At 39.2% G+C, this 26320-nt stretch overlaps 1 protein-coding gene across 1 annotated transcript in view; it reads left to right on the top strand.

The window, feature by feature from the left end:
- Nucleotides 1–423: 423 nt before the first annotated feature.
- The window catches only part of myo3b (myosin IIIB), a 45608-nt gene continuing 19711 nt past the window's right edge, over nucleotides 424–26320 (top strand). Inside the window, exons 1-26 of the mRNA XM_055230438.1 lie at nucleotides 424–603; nucleotides 1516–1650; nucleotides 2662–2766; nucleotides 2905–3004; nucleotides 3504–3580; nucleotides 3894–4039; nucleotides 8305–8370; nucleotides 9418–9573; nucleotides 12285–12369; nucleotides 12447–12563; nucleotides 12639–12743; nucleotides 12819–12902; nucleotides 12977–13179; nucleotides 13246–13344; nucleotides 13447–13561; nucleotides 14095–14221; nucleotides 14661–14871; nucleotides 16239–16386; nucleotides 17224–17377; nucleotides 17625–17713; nucleotides 18133–18262; nucleotides 22668–22744; nucleotides 24395–24472; nucleotides 24604–24809; nucleotides 25802–25913; nucleotides 26124–26286. Of these exons, the coding sequence (XP_055086413.1) occupies nucleotides 457–603; nucleotides 1516–1650; nucleotides 2662–2766; nucleotides 2905–3004; nucleotides 3504–3580; nucleotides 3894–4039; nucleotides 8305–8370; nucleotides 9418–9573; nucleotides 12285–12369; nucleotides 12447–12563; nucleotides 12639–12743; nucleotides 12819–12902; nucleotides 12977–13179; nucleotides 13246–13344; nucleotides 13447–13561; nucleotides 14095–14221; nucleotides 14661–14871; nucleotides 16239–16386; nucleotides 17224–17377; nucleotides 17625–17713; nucleotides 18133–18262; nucleotides 22668–22744; nucleotides 24395–24472; nucleotides 24604–24809; nucleotides 25802–25913; nucleotides 26124–26286 (3235 nt within the window). The 5' untranslated portion in view covers nucleotides 424–456. The remainder of the gene's footprint in view (nucleotides 604–1515; nucleotides 1651–2661; nucleotides 2767–2904; nucleotides 3005–3503; nucleotides 3581–3893; nucleotides 4040–8304; nucleotides 8371–9417; nucleotides 9574–12284; nucleotides 12370–12446; nucleotides 12564–12638; nucleotides 12744–12818; nucleotides 12903–12976; nucleotides 13180–13245; nucleotides 13345–13446; nucleotides 13562–14094; nucleotides 14222–14660; nucleotides 14872–16238; nucleotides 16387–17223; nucleotides 17378–17624; nucleotides 17714–18132; nucleotides 18263–22667; nucleotides 22745–24394; nucleotides 24473–24603; nucleotides 24810–25801; nucleotides 25914–26123; nucleotides 26287–26320) is intronic.

The following is a 26320-nucleotide window of genomic DNA, read 5'->3' as shown; positions in this document are numbered from 1 at the left end:
CCTGATATGAAACAGGAGCCAGTGCAGACTGCACAGCACAGGCGGGATGTGCTCTCGTCTTGCAGTTTTTGTCAGCAGATGAGCTGCAGTGTTCTGGACATTCTGTAAACACTGCTGCGAGCCCTGGTCCAGCCCCAATCCACATGAAGGCTTAACTTTACCAGGGAGCCTCAACTGAAAGAAACAGGACTAGGACAGAGTTATTGTTATTGATCATCTGCATAAGGCAAGAAATGCTCCACAGATACAGTGGATACATGTTTATATATATAAGGATACGTGTGTGTGTGTGTGTGTGTATATGTATATGTGTGTGTATATATATATATATATATATATGTGTGTGTGTGTGTGTGTGTGTGTGTTAGTACATAAAGTAATTATTTTTTATTTCAATTGTGATCATTCTGACCTTGCAGGAGGTCACTGTATGGACTGTATCCTTACAAGTCCAGTATGATTGGCCTGGAGACCCTGGGCGATCCTTCAGGGAGCTGGGACATAGTGGAAACCATCGGCAAAGGCACATACGGCAAAGTGTACCGAGTGACCAACAAGAAAGATGGCAGTCAGGCAGCAGTTAAAGTGTTGGACCCAATCAATGTGAGTCTGATAAAGACGTGGAAGTCATTGTGAGAGCTCATCTGGAAGTATTGACCTCATGTGCTTCTGTGCCGAAATGTAGCTCTGCCTCAGACTGTGGGCTATAAACAACAAGCAAGAAGCTTTTAGACAACTGTCAGGAGACTTGTTTATTGTTCTATTAATACTTTGTCTGTTAATTTGTGCTAAGGATGGAATTTACTATTTATAGAATTGAAAATTATAGTTTAGGTTAAGTTCTGTCTCACCCCTGGGATTAATGCCTTCAATAATGTACTTCAAGTCGTTTATACTGCGGCTAAGACCCCAGTGTTATGCTTTCCTATCCATTGATTTTCTTTATTGCTATTACTTGTCTCAGCACACAAGCCATTCAAACAGAGTAAGTACAAGGAACCTCCCCTTTTATATTCATGCATAGTTTTTTGTCCTAAACATGCATGGCTTTATTTCATAAGGCAAACCCCGAGATCTGTGTATGTGGCTGGCCGTAGTATCTAGTCTTTTAGGATAAGCTTGTTGTAGACATTGCATTGTGCGTTTAAGTCTTGTTCTGAAGTAGGACTGTGATTGTGTCAGCACCTGGCAGGGCTATCCAACACCAGGCTCCCCTGATGGCCACAAAGATGAAGCTGCCTCCGCTCCCATCCCTCTCCGAGATTACAGCCCTGACATTATCAGTCACACATCCTCCAAGAGAAATTCTACTCTTCTGACTGTCGCTCCTCTCCCCCGCACACAATTCTTTTGATATAAAGCACTTCCAAAAATAGTTTAGTACCAAGACCCATTCCTTTCTTTGCAATTTATCGCCCATTCTTAGTTGGAATAGTCCATAGCGTATAGTTATTATCTTCTCCCAGTTTGGTGCTATTTTTAGAAGTCAGAAAACTTTTTTTTTTTCTCTTCAAGGATGTGGATGAGGAGATAGAGGCTGAATACAATATCCTGCGGACCCTTTCCAATCATCCAAATGTAGTGAAATTTTATGGCATGTTCTATAAGACTGACAAGCTGTCTGGAGGACAACTGTGGCTCGTCCTGGAGGTGAGCTGTTCTAAATCTCATATTAGGAGAAGAGTTTACACAAAAATTAAGATCTTGACATTTCACCGATAACAATATTCAGTCGATATTATGTCAATCTAACAGAAAAAGGGCATATTTTACAGTATTTTCTGATCTATGTCATAATGTTGTTTCCTCATCAAAAACATACCTGGTGTTGTGTTTTGTTTCATTCACACATGTTTAACACACAAACCCTGCATATTTAGGTTGAGTTCTTCGCTCAAACGAAAAACAGCAACACTCTGTTCCACCTTGTGATGTCATGTGGTAACACAGGAACACACTCCACTGTGTTTTTAAACTCCATACAACTTCACTAGAACCATTTGAATGATTTCAGCTTTGGAATTGCCAATCTCTACTAAACTAAAGGTAAAAGGAGCTGTTGACATCACAAGGTGGAACAGAGTGCTACTGTTTTCAGTTTGAGAGAAGAACTCAGCCTAAATATGCAGGGTTTGTGTGTTAAACATGTGTGAATGAAGTGAATGAGCATTTTAAGTTTTGGGGGATGTAGACAGACTAATAATAAAGGATTACTCAAATATGTGTGGATGAAACAAAGCACAGCTCCAAGTCTGTTTTTGGTGATGGTAAAACATTATAAAAATGGCTTAAAGCTCACATTATAGGCAGGTAATATAGGACCTTAAAGTATAGTCAAGATTTAAGTATCTGACAAATCTGACGGTAAATCTGAATTCAATTTTCATGTATAATCAGTTCCTTTTGCAGAATTTGTATTATAAATTATATACTTGATATTCCAGTTTTGTATATCTTCAAAACTACATCTCTATTACATTTCCAAAACTCAAACAATTCTAATTTATTGTGTCCTTGGTATAACAACCCCATGATGTTGGACTAAATAACAGATGTGAGATTTCACATGCTGCTTCCATAGTGACAGTGCTGTGGCTGTGTGGGCTTGTCCTCCCCATGCATCACAATCTCAAGTGCTGACTGACTCTGTTTCCCTCACAGCTGTGCAATGGCGGCTCTGTCACTGAGCTCATCAAAGGACTGCTCATGCGTAGCCAGCGTCTACAGGAGCCTGTAATCGCATACATCTTATACTGTGCCCTCTTGGTAAGGTGCTACACTGTGCAATGTTAACAAAGAGCTGTTTTTATTATCACCATATGCAATTATACAGTAAAGTCTCTACCTCTCTATGCACTTTGAATTGATCAATATAATCACAATGACATTTCTTATTTCACAAAGGGTCTCCAACATTTGCACAACAACCGGATTATCCATCGCGACGTCAAAGGCAACAACATTCTCCTGACAACAGATGGAGGAGTCAAACTAGTTGACTTTGGTATGTGGCTATAAAAATGAAATTTGCTCATAATGTAAAATGAAAAGTCCAGCACATTTGGAGTGAAGGCAAAACAATAAAACTGAACGTAATATAAAACATATCTACACTGTTTGTGAGGGAGTGAGGGAAACTAGATGTGCCTCACACAACACAACATCTTTTTAGTTGATGGCCATGGCCTAACCCCAGGGCCTTTACTGCTGATTTAAATTGCATTATTTGATCTTTTGCATATTAAAAGGAGGCTGTTATGGTAAATTACTCAGTGCCGCCCACAGGCATGTTTACGGTCTCTGTGTCACTGAGATGAAGTGGACTCCTGCTGATAAAAATCTGTTCTATATAATTTGAAATGATTATGGAGCATTACTATTACGTCTTGGCAGGTTGCCACACTAAATTATGTGCTTCCAAGATTTATTGATTAGAACAAACTTACTGTATATGATTTTAAAAAGCACCATGTATAATCTATGAAAATGCACTTAAACTGCAGGTGTTTCGGCTCAGCTGACCAGTGCACGGCTGCGAAGGAACACGTCTGTTGGGACCCCGTTCTGGATGGCTCCAGAGGTCAGTTCAGCCCTAATATATTTATTTAATATGAATGCATGTTCTACCCTGTGTATTTTCCCCCACCATCGTCAGAGGTGCCTCAAGGGGAACAAGAGGAGCTCTTTAGCTCACTGTGCTTTGGTTTGATAGAACGAGATACAGTAATTGTACTAAAAGAGTCATGTGGGGCAATTAAAATTCTTTGCAGTTCTGTTTAGAAAACATAAATTCCTTAATTTTTGCATTTATTATTACTGTCCTTTTAAATTACAAAACCCTCTCATTAGTTGAACCTAAAACAATTGTACTTCTTGCCTTGTTTTGTTGGCAGGTGATTGCCTGTGAGCAGCAGTATGATTACTCGTACGACGCCCGCTGTGACGTGTGGTCTCTCGGCATCACGGCCATCGAGCTGGCAGATGGAGACCCCCCTCTATCCGAGATGCACCCAGTCAAAGCTCTTTTCAAGATCCCTCGGTGAGTCAGCAGAGGGCACTCCTGCTACACTTTTCACTTGTGTCATTCTCTCACAGATAAACATCATCACAAAAATCAGTTTGTAAGATGCCTGTGTAATGTTATGGATGTTTAAAATATTTTTTTGTTAAAATTAGTATAATTGTATCATCTAGTAGTTTTATTATAATAGTGTTTGGCATCACATTAATGCAGTGATAAATAGTGTCAAATAGGCTCCGCTGGTGGTTTTATTGTCTGATGATTGTATGTGAGCTCAGAGGCTGCACACGCTGACCTTTTGTTCAACGCACAATCACACTATTATGTCCCAGTCAGCCTGAGATGTGCCTGCTGATTGCAATTTGCATCAGTGATTAGCTCCTTTAACATGGAGACCAGACTGTAGAATCCGCATGTCGTCACTATAGTATCTCCTCCCTGCCAGGTCAGAGCAGAGACATGCATCTTATTGCATTTCATCAGCGCCATATAGAAAATGTTTATTAATATGAGGTTTATACAAAACATTTACATTTACTTGAAATTTAGTAATGAGGGCTGAAGAAATGTGGGGAAATATGAAACAAATGCAGTTAATTGAATTCAATTTATTTTTGTCAAGCTCGAAATCACAACAGCAGTTGCCTCTTAGGGCTGAACAGGATCAATAGTTTAACCAACAGACAATTTGAAAATCAACAGTGAAACAGACATTGGTCAATAACAGACAAGCAGATTAACCAAAAGAAAACAAGCAAATGGAGAACTGTCCCAGAACATCCCCTCTCATTACACCCTCCTTTTCAACAAGGAAAACAAAAATCTGTGGGAAAAAGTGAAACCTTATGGAGAACCACAGTGAGATTCACTCCCATGTACTAAACCAGGACTAAACCAGGACTAAACCAGGACTAAACCAGGACTAAACCAGGACTAAACCAGGACTAAACCAGGACTAAACCAGGACTAAACCAGGACTAAACCAGGACTAAACTCTGTTGGGCCAGAGCCCACTCAAGGCAGAGACAGAGGGGGGGTCATCCAGGATAGGGTAAGGGTCATCCTAGTGGCATTTCAGGTCCAGTCATCATCGGGCGGTGAGCCAGTTGTGCACCTCAGAGAGGAGTGGGACAGGCAGCAACTTGTGAATAGCAATGAACAAATTACAGGTGAACTGAAAAATGAATATTGTTGACAGGGAAAGGAGGAAACAGAGGAGAGTATCCATACTTCCCCCAGCAGAGATGCTCCTAAGGCAGCTTAGCTACAACTGTGAGTTTTATTTCTGCTCCTAACTGGCCCAGCCATAAGCTAATTCAAAGAGGAATGTTTTAAGGTCTCAAATGTAGACTGTGGGGTTCTCTTTAACACAGAGCTGATTCCATAACACGGGGGCTTGGGAGCTGAAAGCTCTCCCTCCTACTGTGCTTTTAGACACACTAGGCACCACCAGTAGTCCAGCATCTTGAGAGCGGAGTGCTTTGTTTGGACGATATGGTACTTGAGCATCTTGTAGACAGGGCCATGTCCTTTACGGCTTTATGTGTCAGGAGGAGAACTTTAAATTTAATTCTAAATTTGACAGGAAGCCAGTGAAGGGACTAGGGTGATGTGTTCTCTAGTTCAATGTTTTTTGTAGAGTTTTTACACAGCTAGTAGGGAATTATAATAATCTGGTCTTCATGTAACAAATGCATGGATACATTTTTCATACACTTTTAGAAAATATTTTTGTGATTTTAGCTGTATTACACAGGTGGGAAAATGCTGTTTTACAGGCTTGGTATATATGCCCAGTCCAGTCCCAAGGCTTCATTAATCATAGTTTTTGATTATCCACCATAGATACTTGTTTATTTAGTCTGTATTTATGGTCTGCACATTATTTCAGTAATAATAATTAGATTACAATATTATTGACTATTTTAGCCATACATAAAAATCCTGTACAAATGTGTTGTATCTGAGTCCTGCATTTGTGACTTTGTATATTACGCTTTTACAATGTGAATGATTCATGATAAAAATCGAATGGATTTATCTCTTAGGTTTTGATGGTCCAAAAATGGTCTATTTATTTCACTTTATGATGTGACAGTCTTTTACTAGACAGGCTTTCGTCGTCCTTGAATGGGCCTTATGATTTCCATATTGGCACTAAAACATTCAATGCACATTTTATGTTTGTGATGTTTTACAATTGCACATGATAATAGCTTTCCACGCCATGGAGATCAGTGACATGTGTAAATATGACATGCAGCACATGTGCTAGATGTTATTTAGTACAGTAACACTCCTTCTTAAAGTACACACTATGCCAGGGTTTAATTTAGCTGTTTTATTTGATTTTGTATATTCTCAAACTGGGATCAGATTTTTATTTGAATTAAATCAAATTGTTTTTTACAGCACTTGTGGTATTTTATGACTTGCCTGTTTAGTTTTTGTGGAATTTAGACTGGTTCTATTAGCATAAAAGGTAATAAAACCAGGTAATACCAGGTAATGCAAGTATGAATGACATGCCAAACATCATCTGTGAAATGTAATTTGCACAGAATTACTTTAGCCTGTTCCTCCAGAACTGTCAACGAAAGGAAAGGTGATTTGTTTAGTTTTGTAATATATAGTTGTATTATGTTTTACTAGTGATTATATGCCATATGGAATATTTACATAAACACATTTGTGGTTCATGAGTGGTGAAATGCCACATCTTTATTTCTCTGCTTTGTTTGGCACCTCCAACACCTTTGATAAATGTAGCCGGATTCTCTTGTGTTTATCATGCCAAAAGCTCGGCTTTGGCTGCAGTGATGAGTGAGCTGAAATGTAAGTGCCTCATCTATTCACCCAGCCATTATTTTGTACTCACCAAATTGTGCATCTTCATTTGGAGCTTGTAAGACAAGTGTGTTTAGACTACTTCATTCAAAATGACCATGTCATTTTTCAATGTAGTTTTTTGTTTGGGCACACATTTTTTTCTTACTATTGAAAGAAATATTACTGTATATTTAGTACAAAGAAAACAAACTAAAGTCATAGTTTTAGAACTCTGATGGAAATAGTCAAAGACCTGGAACATGAAGATACTTCAGTTATGACTGGGTGATATGACAGTACCATGATTTTTTCCCTCATATTGATGAATGAATGAATGCATTTTCTGATAGACTATACATATGTTAATCATAGCCATTTAACACAAAAATAGTCCAATTTCTTTAAAGTCTGAACTCTCCTCCTAAACAAATACTTTTTCTGGCAGAGGATTGTCTATAGACCTCTCAAGTGTAAAGACTCAAGCCAATCTTTGATTATTAGATTATTAGAAATGACTGAATCTCGATCTCAATTAAAATGTGATTAATGGCACAGCCCTAACTTCAGTACAGTGACAGACTTTGAATGAGTGTAAAAACAGTCAAACTAAGACATGAATATTTCACACAATCTTGTAATCCTGGCCTGATTTTTGTCATGGTGGCTTAGCTGCAGCCGTCATCAGCCGCTGACACCTTTTCTGATTTAGCCTCAATCCACTGTGCTGAGAGTTAGACGTTTAAGCACTGCCCGGACTTGGATTTGAATAAGCCATTTCTTTATGCTGTGTGAAGCGGCCTTACAGAAAGAACCAGAGAGCAGAGAAAGAACAGTTGTTACAGTGTTATCAACTGAATTCTGCTCTTTTAACATATTTGCAATGTGGCTCAACCTGAAGGCTAAAGCATATTTCGTTAAAGCATGTCTAACTGCGCAGTATTAGAGGCTGGCTGTTTTTATCAGTCTTGGTCAGGCAAAACATCATCATGTAGACAACAAGCAGCAGACTCTCCACCAGAAAAGTTACATATTGTGCCTTTAACATGTTCATGGTTGTTGTTCACTCCTGGCCTGGCTGTTGCTAAAGGTGAGTGCACCCAGGGCCGTCCACTCTCACACCTGTGTCCTGTCACTGGGCTCTTTTAAACAGTTATAAATGGCCTCTGTAAATGCTGCTGACAGAGGGATAAGTCGCTCCCATAACTTTAGGCCGCAGTGGCAGGTGCTTGGTGCCAGACAGAACAGAAGCGTTATCATTTGTCAGAGTTTCAGTGCTGGACCTGGACTCAGACCAACTGCTTTTCTGGACTGAATGTACCTCAGAAGTCACTTTATGCCTACCAGCTCTCATTTGTCAAATAACTCAAAGAGACAAGAGTCCAACTTTGAGCACACTGTCACTTAAATTCATGTAATGCTTTTGCTAATGTTTGGAATCTGTCATTTTGTTTCAGAAATCCTTCCCCTACGCTGCGAAATCCTGATCAGTGGTGCAGGAGTTTCTGCCACTTTATTGGACAGTAAAAAAACTTTTCTTATTCATTTATTAATCTGTACAGTTTAAAATATGTTAAGGATATTAAATGAGTAGATTAAGGAAAAATGTTTTATAACACTAAGAAAATGTGCACTTTGCAACTTTTCTGGTGGTGGGGGTCTGCCATCTGCTGTTGTCATGGAGATGTGATTCCTTTGCCTGGAATGTCCACCAGTATGGTATTTATTTATTTATTTGATTGGGACAATGCATGCTAATGAACAGACGTGATACAACATGAATGTAAACACACAAGATTATAGCTAAAGGCTAATTTCCATCCGATGTCCCAAACAAACAGTCTGTGTTGCATTTATTCAATTCACTGCTAAAACTATACCTTGGAAAACCCTGCTTTTTTGCTGTGAGCAGGGTCGCCTCTCCACAGATCTGGCCTGTATCTTGCCGAGTGTTGTCACCTGCTTGTTTCCATGGAGATAGGTGCAATATTTCCATACTGTGGATCCCCTCTCCCCCCCTGGATACAAGCAGCTGACAAACTCACCAACAGAAAAGTTACAGTTTGTAATCTTTATGCAACAATGCTTTCCTTAATAGATAAGTCTTTGCAAATGTTTACATAACCTGTTAACCCTACATTAAAACCCTGTCACAGCTGAGTGTTACTGCAGCCTGTAAACCGTGGGTCTGTGGAGGGTATCCATCCCCAGCGCCTGCATTAGAGCTGAGTCTGTGACAAAGTGGTCTGCTGCTCTGTATCCAGCTCCACTGAACCGACATTAGCAGCTACCTCTGCCTAATGTCCTGGTGCTAATGAATGCACCGAATTAACTTTGAGCCAAACAAACTGAGACACACAAATGCAGTGTCATTGATCAGGGTGTAGACATTAGACTGCTGTTTTCTGTCTGCTGCTGTCAAGACTGCAGCCTAAATGCATTTAACTTTAGATTTAGGGGAGAGTTTTCAACATTAAAATGAAATTTTAGGTGGCTCAGGGACAGTATTTATGACTGGACCATCACAGTTTCACAGTAATGACCTAACTGTAATCTACTGTCTTGGTCAGGTGTTTGATAAAAGATTTTGAAACCCGACCCTCAGTGACCCACCTTTTGGAGCACCCCTTTATCAAACAGGCCCATGGCAAAGAAGTGTCAGTACGACAACAGCTGTCAGCTCTCATTCAGGAACAGCAGGAGCTGGGCTGCAAAACCAGAACGAAGTAAGTGTTTACATTGTTCGCTTTGGAAAGATCTTGGTATCACTGTAGATGTAGGGTCTGGTATAAATATACAACATTTGTGAGATGCATGCTTTCCTCCAGCAGGGGGCAGAGTCTCATCTTTTATCTCCACATTCACCCTTAGTAATAGAGCATGTGAAAAGCATTTTAATATAAAAAAGCAAAATGCAGTCGTTCACAATTCTTAAAAAAAATGTTGTTTTTTAAATATTGAAATATTTAAATTGTGATTGATTTGATAATAACATTTGGTCTGCAATCTAATGTTTCATGAAAATAAATGTATGATACAAACTTATGATCCAATCAAATTTAAAAAGAAGAAAGCATTTATTATTACATATTCTCCTTGAAATGCTTTAACATGAGAGGTGTAATTTGTAGACAGACACACGTTTTTAATAATGAACAAATAAATGAAATAATAATGAATAAATTGCATGATGACTGCCTGACCCCACTCAGAGGGGAATGGGAGCCTGCTGTTCTTTAGCAGAGAAAGTCTGACTTTGGCATGGCTTAATGTTCACCATAAAAGAGTTAGCTGAACCTGCCCTTGACGCAGCCTCTTGATGTGGTGCCAGCTCTGTTTACTCCTCAGAGAGCAGTGGTGCTGAGTCTGAGCCTGGTGAAGGTCCTATCCACGCTCAAAGTGGATAATGGGATTAGGAGCTTGTAGGGCGAGAACCGGGTGCGCCTGCTTTACTCTCCTATGCCGCAGATCAGTACACAATAAGTCCAGATAAGAATAAAGACATAGAGCACTTAAAAGTGCCTGCCGTAGGTGCAATAGTGCAGTTTACTTCAAACTAACCCAGAAGTAGAGGTAAGAAGCAAAAGCAAAAAGCAGACAGTTATGAGTATTACCTTGGGATATTCTGTATGTTAATCATGTATGAAAAAACTCTTGTCTTTACTTTATTTATTACAAAATAATCACAAAGTAATAGCATGGAATGATTGTGAACCTTAAGTTTCACGTTTATAAATCTTGTAGTTTAGCAGACATGGATGAGACTAATTATCTGAAAGAGCTTATTGTTTGTCTCTTATTTGATTGTTCACAGGAAAAATCTATATGTAAATTGTTTTTAGTTGTGCAATAAATATTTGATATTTCTGCCCAGGGGTTTTTATTGAATGTAGGTTGTTTTTTGCAGAATTTTATTTACAGTCAACAAATCGATACACCTCAAAGTCCAAACTGAGTTACTTCTTCAGTAGTTTACACATTGACTTTTCTTTTGCATATTTCAAGTTGTCATGCTTGTATAGATAGCTTCAAATTCTAATTTAAATAATTCTAAACATGCAAATATGTAACTTTATCAAGAGGATTAACACTAAGAAAATTAACATATTATTTACATATTATTTGCAAAAAACATACTGTATAAAATGTTATGTTTCTTGTCAGATTAGAGCATGTTTGATGGTTAATTATGTCAGTGTTTTTTGTTTCCCTAATATTTTAAAAAGAGACATATACACACATTAGAATTTGGCAAGAATTTGACTATTATTATAAAACTAACTTTCAAATGGTGATGGAGTTTTACATTAAATTTACTTATTCAAACATTGATATTTAAGTGTCTAAAAATGACTGCAGACCTTATATTATTATTGTTGGAAAGGTGCATTAGCTGATAGTAAATACTCCAGCCATGTAATAGCATCAGAAACAGCCAGCGTGCACTCACAGCTCCTTTGATTCCTCTGACTGGTGGCATCCCTGGAGCTTTCCTTACAGCCTGGAGGCAGCTGTGTGAGTGCTGACCTCTGTCCACTGGGGCTCATTGGAAAGTGATAGGTCAAAACGCAGATGAAGAGCAATCACAGCCTCTAATGCCAGCTGATATGTCCCCAGAGCATTCCTTAAAGGGCCACATAAACTGTTAAAAGGATGGGTTTATATTCACTGTTAAACCAGCACTTTGTCATCCAGTCGTCCCTTTATAGCTTTCTGAGGAATTGGCTATGTTTACATGTTTACGTGCACATAAAAATCTGATTATTATCTGATTTCTGGGGTTATCAGATTATTGAAATGTCACGCAGTTCCATCTGACGTGAATAATCCGTTTTGCTGTAGTTTTTTTTTTCTTTCAGATTTTTACACAGCAGTGCAAGTTTAGACAAAGAAATGTATGCAAAAGGCCAAACTAATGCACCAAAAAGAGTTATTTTAATGTATTCTACTTTGTCTTGCAAATACAACAGTTGTTCTTAAAGTAGGGCTGAACAATTTGAGAAAATATCGATGAGATTTCTTTGACAAGCACTGAGGTTGCGATAAAATTTGTAATAATAGGATCCTGTTCAATTTTCACATTTTAAACACTGGCTGAAAAATGAACTAACAATCTAGTACAAGAATCACATGTGTTTAGAACGTGTTGGTACAGTTTTTATGCAGAATAAGACGAGATACTTTGCTGTTCATGTAGAAAAATGACGGTACTTAAAAAATAACGTCCGTTTAAATTGCAATTTTGGTTTGGTTGAGATTAATCTTGCCACCCTACTCTACGAATCTATTGATTAACTGACACATATTACCAGGTGTTTTTGATTAGCAGATTTCTTTGTGCATGAAAAAAACACAGCAAAAATCAGATCTAAGTACAATCTGGTTATTCTAGTTATCTGATTTTACTGACCATGTAAATGCACCTACTTCTCTTCAGACATGAAAGAATCAGCACTCGGAAAACTATTGTGATAGAGAGTTGTCCAGACGATGATCTTGTAAACCTGGAGTTCCTTGATGAGGTAACTTTACTTTTTCATTTACTTTTTTTTTTTTTTACACAAGTATTTATGCAGATTATCATTTTTTTCTTCTGCAGGAAACCATCATAAACCATCTCCGTAAGAGGTATGAGGAGCTTCAGGTATACACATACGTGGGAGACATCCTTATCGCTCTCAACCCTTTCCAAACCCTTAGCATCTACTCTCCACAGGTTGGTAATTATTTCCAGCAAAAAAATCAAAAATGTATGACCCGTTATAACAAATTATTTCATATGCCTTTTCAGTTCTCTAAATTATACCATGGAGTAAAACGCGCGGACAACCCCCCACATATCTTTGCCACTGCTGATGCTGCATACCAGGGGATGGTATCTTTCTGCAAAGATCAGGTAGAGTGGGAAATAGATAGAAACCTGTATTTTACAATTACAGCTACTTGTGGTACATAATTTTCTTCTTTTCAGTGCATAATTATCAGTGGAGAAAGTGGTGCGGGGAAAACCGAGAGCGCTCATTTAATTGTTCAACATCTAACATTTTTAGGAAAGGTATAATTTCAATATGTCGAACATGTTATAATCTCATTTAACTCGATTGCTTAATTAGCTTATACTTTTCCCAGGCAAACAACCGGTCACTTCGAGAGAAAATCCTACAGGTAAATCCACTTGTAGAGGCCTTCGGGAACGCCTGCACCGCCATCAATGACAACTCCAGCCGCTTTGGAAAATACCTGGAGATGAAGTTCACCCACACTGGGGCGGTCATAGGGGCCAAGATTTCAGAATACCTGCTGGAGAAATCTCGGGTCATCAAACAGGCCTTGTACGTGGTCCATTGACTTGCTTTATATATATTGTTATAGTTTACAAAATGTGTATTCTCTGACAGGGGAGAGAAGAACTTTCACATATTTTATTACATTTACGCCGGGCTTTACCATCAAGACAAACTCAAGACCTACAGGCTGCCAGACAAGACTCCTCCAAGGTCGGCTTCTAACGAGTCAATGTTTCTGTTATTGTACCATCCGTGTATACATTTTTTACTTTTAATTTCTGAATATTTTTTAATTGTATTTGTTTTGTGCAGGTACATCGACTGTCAGCAGTGTAAATTAATACAGGACATTGCCACGTGCAAATTGTACACTGAACAGTTTGATGCAATTCAAGAGTGTTTCCGAAACATTGGCTTCACAGAAGAGGTAACAAATGCACTTTGATTTTGCTGCATTGGGTATATGTATGATATCTGTTTATTCATTTTGTAATGTAAGTGATGCCATTTGTAGAACTTATTCTTTAAAGATGCATTTTGTAACTTTTCTGGTGGAAAATGATCCACAATATGGCACTAAACTTTAATATCTCCATGGAGATACTGTGAGCAGGTAATGCCATCAGGCCAAGTGACAGGAGGTCAGGTGTAACTGAATAAATGGAAAATAGATAAGTTTAATGCCATACTATGGAGCATTCTAGGCAACGCAATATCTCCATGGTGAAAAGACATCCTACCAGAAAAGTTGCATAGTGGTTAGAGCTCTGACCTCACTGCAATAAGGTCCTGGGTTAGACTTCAGGGCAGTGCGAGGCCTTTTTGTGTTCCTCCTGTGCTGGTGAAGGTTTCCTCCGGCTGCTCCGGTTTAACCCTATCCTGACTATCCTGGTTACATAAAGGTCTATATGTAAAATAAAATAGTGCCCCTTTAATTGAGTTAATTTATTTTTCTTGCAGGAAGTCAACTCTGTTTACAAAATTCTCTCTGCTATTTTGAACACGGGGAATATTGAGTTTGCTTCCATCACATCGCAGCACCAGACGGATAAGAGTGAAGTGCCTAACTCTGAGGCCTTAGAGAATGGTCAGTGTTATTTCCAGTTTGAATATAATGGTACATAGTCATGATAATTACTACATCGACTTACTTTAAAATGAAAGATAATTAAACAATATCTTTTGGAGGTCAATATTTATCACACTTTTTCTTTGTACGAGGGTGAAACTTAAAAATTGAGCTGTAGAGGGCTGAATAAATAACTTCTTTCACTCATTTAAGTTGTTAATTTGTATCTATAATGTTTTTTTTTTTTTACTGTAGCTCATGTTTTTTGTCAATATTATTTGTCATTTAGATTTTTTTTTTTAAATAAAACTGCTTTAGGGATGTCAGTGGCATGAAGTACTTTCAGTAATATAATTTATTATCTATATTTTCTTGAGCCAAATATTGCACTTCAACATGTATTATCATGACAGACCTAGTTGTATCAGCCTGTATGTAACTGTGCATGCTCTTCCAGCCGCCTCCCTCCTCAGCATTGGGCCAGAGGAGCTGCAGGAAGCCCTCACATCCCAGTGTGTGGTGACCAGAGGCGAGACCATCATCCGCACCAACACTGTGGACAAGGCTGCAGACGTGCGAGACGCCATGTCCAAGGCCCTGTATGGACGCCTGTTCAGCTGGATCGTCAACCGCATCAACTCTCTACTGCAGCCTGACGACAGTATCTGGTGAGGGGCCATATGCGCAGACACCCTCCAGTACATTTACTTTGTCCCGGGCAGTTGTCCAGTTACCTTCACGACCTTAAGCAAAGTTAGGAAAGGTAGATGCAAACAAGTAGAGAAGAATTTCAATTTATCTGTGAGTTAAGCAGTTGCTTTCCTCCGATACAATGAGTTTTCCTGTCAAAAATGATTGATAATGGAAAGTATTAAGATACTGACCAGATAAAATACAGTCACTGAAATACTCACATACTTTTTATATTTAAGTTTTATTCATTTCATTTCATTTCTGTTTTTTTCTTATTATTCACAGTTATGACTTAAAAACAGAGCTAGTTTATTTTAAACGATTTTCAGTGTTCCAGGGTTATTCCTTATTTACCTTATGCATTCCAAGTGTTTTGCACAACTTTCAGAGACCAGAGTGGAGTTTTGCCATCACGGTAAATCTAACTACAACTAGTATCCTGATAATCTGACAATAAAACACTTATTTAGATGCAGATAGTACACAGCAGACACATTTAGATTGCAAGAGCTGCTTATAAAATATATGTACCAGGGCAAGACAAATTTTGCCAAAATGCATGAGAAGGAATCATGAACAGGGCCTTTAAACAGGGGCTTGGTTTAGATCCATTGGTTCTGCCTTATTTGTGCAGACACTCGCCATTACATTTACTTTGTCCTGGGCAGTTGTCCAGTTACTTTGACGACCTTTAGCAAAGTCAGGAAAGGTAGATGCAAACACATAGAGGAGAATTTCAATGGCAAAGAAAGAGAGAGCAAAAAAGTTTTAATAAATTTTTGATACAGAGTTGCGTGCTGAGAAAATAATGTTGAGATGATTAAAAGACTTCAGAGAGACTGTAAAGCGGCTGTTCATTGATCCAAAAGAATTCCTTCATAAATATTAGCATCGACTGTCAAGGGGTAATGCTCAGAGATGTACAAAAGCCAGCGCTCCTGTCGGCTCCCCTGTCATCTCCCCTGTCATCTCTGCGTTCTTCTTATTGCCATTAACAACGTGGTAGCTGCTGCTAAGGTGACCTCTGCGCGGAGCGGTGATTGACCATGAAATGGCGCTGAATATAAATTGCAGAAACCCACTGCTTTTATCAAATCATAGTCTTTGTACTTTATTGAAAATGACTTGAGGTTAAATCAATGGACGCTAGAATTAAATCCATTTGAACAGTTTTTGCCGATCTAAAAGCTGATGTTTATTATTTTTTACGAACAAAGCTGCCCAGATCAGTCTCTGTATCTGGGTTGAATTCCAATTATCATTAATATTTTATCCATTAATGTGACTGCTGGGGATTTGAATGTAAGAATAAGTTTGTTTGTCCCCCTTTTCTCCTTTGAAGTGCGGCTGAGAGTGGCATGAATGTGGGAATCCTGGACATCTTTGGATTTGAAAACTTCAAGAAAAACTCATTTGAACAATTATGTATTAATATTGCAAATGAGCAAATCCAGTTCTACTTCAACCAGCACATATTTGCCCTGGAGCAGGTGAGATGTGCTACTACACACTACACCTTTTACACAAAGATCTGCAAATGATTTAAAGCTGAATGCAGTTTGCACAACATGACTTGTCTTAATTCAAGGTGCACTATGTAACTTTTCTGGTAGAAGTTCCACCACCTGTTTGTCTCCATGGAAACAAACCACCAGACCAAGTTATAGGTCAGATCTGTGGAGAAGTGAGGATACTCACAATAAGAATGCACATTTGAAAGTTATTATCTGATTTTTATCCATGGAGACAAGCAGGTGTCGAATCTGACAAGTTACATAATGCATCTTTAAGTTAAACAAGTGGTTAGTTTTCCTAACAAATATTATTGGTGTTTGACAGTACTAAGTATGACCAGATACATAAAGTACAACTGTCATCCAAATGCTCACATACTTTTTCATAGAGATTACAATATTGTTTTAAATTGTATTTTTTTTTATCAATTGTATTAATTTAATTTGTGCTCTTTTCTAATTATTCACAGTTATGACTTAAACATGAGAAAGGTTTAGATCTATTGGTTCTGCTTTATTTGTAAAACTGTATTTAATTATGAATAAATACAGTTTTTGATCTGAAATTAAGTAGATGCAATATCATGATTTGATTCTAGGTTATTTGCTAATTGAAATTATGAATATGAACTTGCATCTATTTGTTTGCTGTTTCTTACATCCAGTAAAAGAATCCATTATGCCATAAACAACTTCTCAGCGCTTGGGTTGTGTTGTTGAGAAACTCTCCACACAGATTCATTCCAGTTTGTTTAATGGGGTCATTTAGAGAAATCATTAATAGGATTGTTCTACATTCACTGCTGTAATTAGATGGAGTACCAGAGTGAGGGGGTGGATGCCAGTCTGGTGGAGTATGAGGACAATCGGCCCATCCTGGACATGTTCCTGCAGAAGCCCATGGGTCTGCTGTCTCTGCTGGACGAGGAGAGCCGCTTCCCCCAGGCCACTGACCACACTCTAGTGGGTAAGTCCAGGCCACTGTTCATTTTGTCAACTAAAATAGTTTCATAGTTCTTGTTCATCTCATCTTTTTGCAGATTAAGACTAAATAAAAAGGAATCATAATGACTAAAATTCCATGCATTTTTGTTACAAATGCATATATTTTTGTCAACTAAACTTGTCTTATATATATTTGAATATAGTGTAATAATTATAGCATTGCGCCCGGGATGGGTCTTAACTTGGCAATATATTTTACTTTTCTTCAGATAAATTTGAAGACAATCTGCGGTGCAAATACTTCTGGATACCTAAGCGAATGGAGCTCTGCTTTGGGATTCAGCATTATGCAGGAAAGGTAAGGCCAAGTTTAGGTGCGATTTTATTTGAATGTGTCTGCTTATTGGGCCTTGAAAATATCACATTCAGATTTAAGTGTTGAAAAATTACCAAATTACATCTGGATCTCGCTCTGAAATAACACTAAAAGTTGTATTATTTCACACACACATGTATACACATTCTACATACATACACAGTTTATAATATGTAGTTGGAGTTTAAAATACTGTGAGACCACTGATAGTTTATCACAATTTATTGAATCAAAGATTTGAGTGGAAATTCCTACACAGAGTTTTTAATAGAAGAATGGCTTGTAATTTATTCAGAACAGTCTGGAATCTGAGCCCTGGAGAGCGGTTGCTGGGCTGTTGTCTAGCCTGCCACTTGTAAATGTACTCATAAACTGTATTCATGTGTGACTCTCCTAAACAGGTGATGTACAATGTGAATGGATTTTTGGAAAAGAACAGAGACACACTTCCTGCGGACATTGTTGTGGTCTTGAGGACTTCAGAGAACAAACTTCTGCAGCAGCTGTTTTCCAGCCCCTTAACCAAAACAGGTACAGTCGCTTTTCAGCTGTATGGGCCATATCACTGTATGAGTGGTTATTGTGCTCCTGACCAGCACAATGGGAATGGAAATGGGAACTTTTCTCAGAGGCAAACTATTGTTAAGCATGCAGGCTTGTGCATGTATTACTCAGTGACAAGTGTCTCAGGTAAGTGGGTTCCTCAAAGCACTGTGCCCCCCTCATGTGAAGCCTCTGCAGTGTGCGGATAAGTCTGCAGTCTCCATTATCTCCTGAAAGGCTCAGCTCTCTGCACGACGCTCTGTTTTTATTTTCACTAAGCTGTCCCTCTTGGTTTCCCACCGCTGAATGCTATCTGCAGATTGTGGGTGCACTAGGATATTTTTATGATAAGGATTTTAAATACCCAGAGGATGAAGAAACTGTATTTAGAGAACACAAAAGCAACCTCCTTTCTGTTGGTTCAATGAATGTAGTAAAGTGTTCACCATTAGCTGCGGTGCAGGCCTCCTGGTCACTCGACTTAGCATAAATGCTAATAGAGGTGGGAAATTTATCAGATTCCTACTTCATTTGAGCTAAGCCACACTGAGTCTTTTGTATTTGGAAACTGGGAAATAGCTGCGTTCAGTCCCTCTGGTATTAACTCAAACACTGCACCTCACCTAAGACTTCCGAAAAATATCAAGCATACTGACAAAAACTCAAGACATAAAGACATGTGTGGAGCTTTGAACTCACCTCAGTAGACAAGCAACAAGATCATTATACATTATAGTAATGTCTCACTTTTAAGTTCCACATTGAGCTAAATTATTCTTTTTGTCATTATGTTACAACAAATGTTATAGTCTAACATGTGAGCATAAGGGCAGTAGAAATATGCCTGCTGTCTGGCCTGCCATTGGGGGGTCTAATTTCCAAGCATTAGATGAATTGAGATAAATTAAGCGAAATAGGAAGCTAGTAGTGATAATTGTAAGTGATTTTATAAACCAGAGGGAAATAATAATCTCATTCTTGTTTTTTTTTGGCAGGGATTCATTTACATTCACTTTATATTAGCAAAAATAGTTTTATCTTTTGCATTACAATGATCTGAAGTACTTGATAAAGGTTGCCTCTGTATTCAGTTTGACCTCTATTGACCTGGGGACGGGACGAGGGTGGGGCCTGTGGTGGATTTTGTCTGATGAGATGAGATGTATTAGCACGCACATATTTCTTTAATCCAGGGCCTTTTGCAGATTAGGGAGATCCTAAAGCTTGATTTTGCTGTGTCCTGAGCTGCAGCCCACAACAGTGTGTGGAGCAAATCTGCTCAGAGCATCTTCAAACCATTGCTCCTTTGTCCTATGTGGTTTATCTGTGTGATGTTGTAACAAACTAGTGCCTCAAGCTCATGCAGGGTAATTATAAACTCAGCCAATCACATAGAGTCTTGTCCATAATGTTATGAATGTATTTGTTCAATAATGGTACAGCAGCAGTTTGTAACTTTATTCTAAATGTGAAAACATGTATTTCATGCATACAATCACATTGCAGTCTGTTTTGAATTGTCTTTGTCCCCTTTCTTTGGGCAAACACAGTGGTCTGACTTTAGACGTCCAAACATGGCAGAGGAGGATGTTTTGAGTCAGCAGAGGGATTTCCACTGCTCCACATGTCAGTTATGAGCAGCAGGCTTTCTGGTCACATGGTACAACATCCTTTGATAAATGCAACACACTGTTGTGTCACTAAAAGCCAATTACACCATGCTTTTTCTGATTGATCTGCCCTGACAGGAGAGGATGGCATTTAAATCAACAGCCCCGGAGCCATCTCCAGGCATAAGCGCTGCTGCTTACAGAGGGGGAGTTATGGTGGCTTTAATCTCATTTGCCTGGTTGCTGAGTTGAGTTTCTAGATCACACATTTTGAAAGAGAGAGAGAGCAGAAGATATCCAGCGAGCTGTGCTCACTCAGCTTGAGCAGGCTGCTCTGGCTTCTCTGTCTTACAACTTTGACTGTGCCCCATGTCAACAACTTCATCTTGGCCTTCTGAAGTACAAGGCGCGCTCTGGCGCTCATAAAAGCATGGAGCGAGGTGTCATATTGAACCAAGGATTGCTTTTTAATCCCGAGCACATTGACTATTCTTGTCAATAGGAGCCCAGTACAACTGCCAGCCTGAGCTTTTTTCTGCAGGATACTTGCTGGGCTTAATTTTCAAAGTGAACGCACAGATGCCAAGGAAGCTTTTTTCCTCTTTGTCCTTCCTGCCCCAATTTACCCCACAGTGCTGTGTGTGTAGTGACAGACCAAGCCAAGAGTAACATGCATGAACCAAAAGCTGTGGGATGCCCTCCACCTCCTGTTTTCAAAACTAAATGGCCTAATGGGAAATAAACCACAGTATTTGTTCTTCTCAACTGTTGATAGAGGTTTAAGCTGAATACTTACCACCATGGCATTTCCTGTGCCTCTTGAAAACAGGTCAAACAAAGGCAAACCTCTGATATTTCTACTTTTCTACTTCCACACTAGTATTTATAAATATGCTTGTGCTGGTGTTTCTAATTGTAATTGTTATGGGAAAAATAAGCCAATCATAGATTACTTTGCACTCTCTCTTAATAACAAATAATTTAATCAACAGATAAAACATATATTGAACATATATTGTTGAATGAACAGTAATGCTGGCCTGAGGCCTCAGTACTGTAGTGTCTTGTAGTAAAAAAAAAAATCAAAACCCTAAAACTTCTTTTCTATTTAAATAATGATTCTCGACATCATTAGACAAGTCTCTCACTGTGTTTAAATGAGACAGCCCTCTTTCAGCTGGACATCACAGGTGTTCCCTTGGCTTTTTGTCTCAGGGGACACACATCTTTGAGGATACTGCTATTAACCCGGGCTCTAATCATCTGGTCAGAGGGGATATGAAGCGGGCTAACGTAATGACTGAGTGCCACCCTCGAGGAGTCTTCAGGAGTGTCCGTTTGCCAGGCTTAGGTACAACTGTCATGGCTGCTCTCATCACACAGCCCCTTCATCTCAGCCTGATGGTGTCATGGACGTGAGAGGCATGAAAGCACAGTGACACTCCAGGCCCGTTCCACTCGCAGCGCTAATTCATCATGACAAATGTGCTCAGATGATCAGGCCCAGCAGCACTAATGGGGAGAGAAGAGAGCGCACTTCATTTGCACAAGACCCTCTCCAATTAATCCATTCAGCTTTACTCGGGGCTAATTGGAGCCAGGCCCTTCCTGCTCTGTGCTCCGAATGCACCAGACACTAGCAGCTCCTGCTCCAGAACACCACTGCTGTGTCCTTTTGTGTCAGCAGTGCCAAAGGCCATGGGAGGGTTAAGATCTGTGCCTTCACGCTTTTCACCAAACCTTCACAAGCATGCTATTTGACATTTATGAAATCTGTTTGTGTTTTGTTCATTTGCCTAATCCAAAATTCATTTAGAACAAAAAGTTAGTACATAGGTTGTGTAAGTAAGTGTTGAATGTGTAGACATAAGTGTGATTTTAATGCAGTCTTTCTCAAGTCACATCACACTCATATTCGAGTTTGATTCAGAATATAAAGTGTATACTGTGGTCTAAGTGAGTGGTCTAAGTGAGTGGTCTGCTGTCTGTCTTATTGTGTCATATTATCTCTATATGTCATGCTGTCCAAAAGACTCAACTCTCTATAAAGTCTCTATCCCTGCTGTCTAATCCTGGCCTTAACAACTTGCTCAAATATTACAGTGTACTGAAGCAGAGCTAACTTGAAATTAGCATTTTGGAATTTGTCTGTATGCAGTCAGAAATTGAGAGCAATTGTTCACCTGTCAGGTCCACTTCATCTGCAAAACTTCCATCTTGCCTTAGATGGCTGCTTGGGTAATGCTGCCTCCTGTGTCTGCAGACATATTTTTCTAAAGGTGTGTGTGGCACATCTGTGCAGCTATTGTTTATTCATGCAGTAAACCCTTTGAAATATGTTAAGATACTTCCCACTCATTATAAAAATCCTGCCACCCGTGGATTAGGACTTTGATGTCACCAATCCTGCTTCAAAGGCTTCTTTCACTGCTATTAATCACAGTTTAGCCTCTGAAGATATAGCCAGAGAAAACATTTGGACATCTTGTGTAGAAACTTTGAAATGTTCAGACTGTCGTGCATATGTTCCTATGCTTTCCACTGTGTGTGGGGCTTTTAGACTGCTGTGCACACAGCTGCACAGTCTACAGCACTGAGCCAAGACTCAGATTGCTCTGAACTGGTCCACTCTAACTATTGTCAGCTCATTTTGTATGATACATAATACTTGAGATAATGAGATAATTGATGATCAGTTAGGTCTGACAATGTAAATATATCTATATTTGAAAAGATATCACATCTAATTTTAACCTGCTTTACCTATGCTCCACTTGTTACAGGAAACTTGGCCACATCGAGGGCGCGAGTGACCGCTGCCTCCAGGTCTCTGCCTCCACTCGGGTCAGGCCGGACCAAGGTGAGTGTATTGCCCACAGAGCTGCACTGTCTCACAGCTGCCATCACATATGAAAGACAAAACAGTAAAACACTGTTACAGGCACTGAGCTATAAAGTGGCTGCTTTAGTGTTGTCCTCTTGCCTGTGGTTATGTTCTATTTTTATCACCATCTGGCATTTGGGACCACAGCATAGTTTGATTGTGTCTTTTTTAATAGGCATGCAGGTATTTAGTTAAAGTGAATATGGCAGTAGTTTCATATTCATTTGAAGTATATAGTATGGTAAATTATAAATTCTCTTAAGTCACAGTGCCTGTCTTGTCTATGTTCTTGTTTATTTTTCATTTTCATGGTATTGGCCATCACTTGCTGTTCTCAGTCTCCTAAATACTTGCTGAAGGTAAGAGTTAATTTCTTTACCAAAAACAATCAAAGCCATTTTCACAATCAAACCGAATCAACCACCCGACCCACCTGCAAATGAAATCAGATGAATTCACTCTTACTCAACTCATTTACTGCTTTTTGAATTTTTCTTTGAGCTGATTTCATTTTCTTAAAATATTTAAATTTACTAATGCAAACATAAGCTATTGATGTGATTCTTCATGTCAGGAAATGGAATTGGACAACATTTTGAGAGAGATGTGGCCGTGACAAATTCTTTTGACTTTGTTAAAGTTCCCTTAAGCGCCTACTCAGTTATTCCTAAAGAAGAACAGACTTCTTGAATAACAATGTGTTGCCATTGATGTAATATGTATGGAGCGTTACTACCATCGCCTCAATCAAAGTTTGGTGAAGTCGACAGGAAGCCATAAAAAGTTATTATTAAAAGCACATTCAAACAGTCAAACTGTTAGACTTCATTGGATGACCTCCAACTCACATTTTGTGAATTTGTTTATCTCAGTCTTTAGTAGGCAAGGATAAAGTTTAAAGATACGTACTTTGCTACATAGACTTACCATAAAATATCTATCGCATCATTAATTTTGATGGAGCCCTGAACTGGAAAGACCATTAAAAAGCCTATATTGTGTCCTCGTTAATCGGGCATCGTAAGGATAGTGACGGCTAGTGTCATTATTCGGAAAGCTTTGTAATTTTCCCATGATGCCCCACAGCACTGCAGAATGATCCCCTCATTGTGAGTTGTACGTGTTTATGGGCCACACTTAGTGCAGCTGTTTATTCCCGACCGGCCCATTAGTGCAAAGAAGAGCCGCTGTAATAACACCTCAATCACAATTCAGCTATACGAGCCTGTCAGCGCGGACATAAAGGGAGAGTAAAACTCTGCCCTCCAGTAACACGACTGGTGCTAGAGAAGTCAGACTGGCAGAGTGGTTAGTGCTTCTGCCTTACAGCAACAAGAGTGTTCACTAAGAAGGTAGAAACAGGTATTATTTTGTACACCCTGCTCTGCTCTTAGCTATGGTCCCAACACGTGCCTGTATAGATGAATTGCTGATTGTCAATCACTCAAAATAACTCAGTATGAGAGCGACTGCTTATCAATGGTTGTGCTCTACAAAGTGGCCACTCTGTAACTGTCTGTCTGTTTTCCAGTCTACACCCTGTCCCCTAAGTCACTTGAATGATCCACCCCTACCGTTTCAGCCTGTAGGGGTAAAGCATGTGACTCAGGAAGTGTATATATGCAGGTGGACACCATGGAGATGATGCGTCACCCAGGGGAGACCACCAATATGAGGAGACAAACTGTGGCCTCATACTTCAGGGTAAGTGACTCAACATCTGTTGGCTCATTACAGATTCAATTTAACAACATACAATACTATGTTTTTATATACAGAATTTGAAAATGTTGATTAAAATAAAATAGCAGTTGTCTCCCACTGTGTGTGTGCAGTACTCACTGATGGACCTGCTGTCTAAAATGGTCGTGGGCCAGCCTCACTTTGTGCGCTGTATTAAGCCCAATGACGACAGACAAGCGCTGCTCTTCTGTCAGGAGCGTGTGCTGGTGCAGCTGCGATACACAGGCCTCCTGGAGACTGTCAACATCCGCAGACAGGGATACTCCCACCGAATCCTCTTTGAGGAGTTTGTCAACAGGTAAAAGCCCCTCCCCATTCAGTGAATACTCTGTTAAACATGGCCACATCAACACCTTTATTAGCATGTGGATCTACCAAAATACAAAATGGTGCCAATGAATGAGTGTTTTTTTTTACTATTCATCAAAAAGTTGTGCTGGAACAAAGTGAGACTCAAAATGAATCTGCCTTCCCTGTGAGACACTTCAAGTAAAAGTTGTTCAGAACTATTTCGATATTAGAGAAGATGTAGCCAACATAAAACTTTAATGAAATCAGTTAACGTGTTTTGTGAGGACAAATGTAATGTTCTGGTCTGTGGTTGAAGAGATTTTCAAAGGTTTGCTGGACGATCTTGCTGCTTTACCTTAGAGCACATCGTGGGAGCTATATCTGTGTCCTAAATTTATTGCACATTTTCATGAATTATCTTTCTGAAGGTGTTAATAAATAGGTGTGTCTATGTTTGAATGTTTTTATGGACACCATAAAACCTTTTAGTGAAAAGTGATTTAAATGTGCACTCTTATATCAAAGGCTTGTCTGATGTTACCAAGCACTGCTTTGTATTTACCATCAAAGAAATAGCAGGTATCAACAGGAATTAGAATGAAAGGCTGGAGATCGAGGCGGGAGTGAGTTCAAAGAAGTTTGTTCTTCTTGTTGTTGTTCGGCTTTTTGACCAACACTAAAACACAAGAGGTGAACTCCTGTGGAAGCCTTATGTGTGTGAGCAGAGCCTCTGTCTTGTGCTGGCATTTGGAACAGTCAGCCCAGAGAAACATGGACCAGACCAGGCTGATGTATCCACTGTGGCCCCTGAAATCAGAGCCACAGCCGCTGTACAATGGCCCTGTGTGAAGCCTCACCACTCATTCTGCTTACACCTTTCAGCCAGGGCTTTTCATGTCCCTGATAAAACACTACCAGAAAGTTTGTTCACCTTTAAAAAAATGAATATCACAATATTCACAACTTTTTCTATAATTTATTTATTTTTTTGTATTTCAGATATTATTATCTTGGCTTCCGGGCGCATCAGCCACCAGAGCCTGATAAAGACAATGCCATTTCCATATTACAACGAGCCAAATTAGAGAACTGGGTGATGGGGAAGACAAAGGTAATGTATATTCCACATGACTGGTATGACCCATAGCAAAAGAAAAATTAAATTCTGTCAACTGGACAAAAGTTTTAGATTGAACACATCTTAACTGAAAAAAACAACAACTTTTGTTCAGTTGACAGAATTAAATTTTTCTTTTGCTATATTCCACATGAAAAACAAAAGCCAATGTAATCGACAGCTGTATGTAACTATGTTGAGCAGGTCTTTCTGAGGTACTACCATGTAGAGCAGCTGAACCTGCTGTTGAGGGGGATGATCGCTCGGGTGGTGGTGTTACAGGCCTACACCAAAGGCTGGCTCGGTGCCCAGCGTTACAGAAGAATAAAGCAGAGGAGACACAGAAGTGCCACTATCATCCAGTCTGGTACAGCCCCAACAATAAACACAAACACATACAA

This window comes from Periophthalmus magnuspinnatus, chromosome 21 (genome assembly GCF_009829125.3).
Source record: "Periophthalmus magnuspinnatus isolate fPerMag1 chromosome 21, fPerMag1.2.pri, whole genome shotgun sequence".
In the NCBI taxonomy this organism is placed as follows: domain Eukaryota; kingdom Metazoa; phylum Chordata; class Actinopteri; order Gobiiformes; family Gobiidae; genus Periophthalmus; species Periophthalmus magnuspinnatus.
Note: the sequence above shows the minus strand (reverse complement) of the source record. Positions and strands in the feature narration are given on the sequence as shown.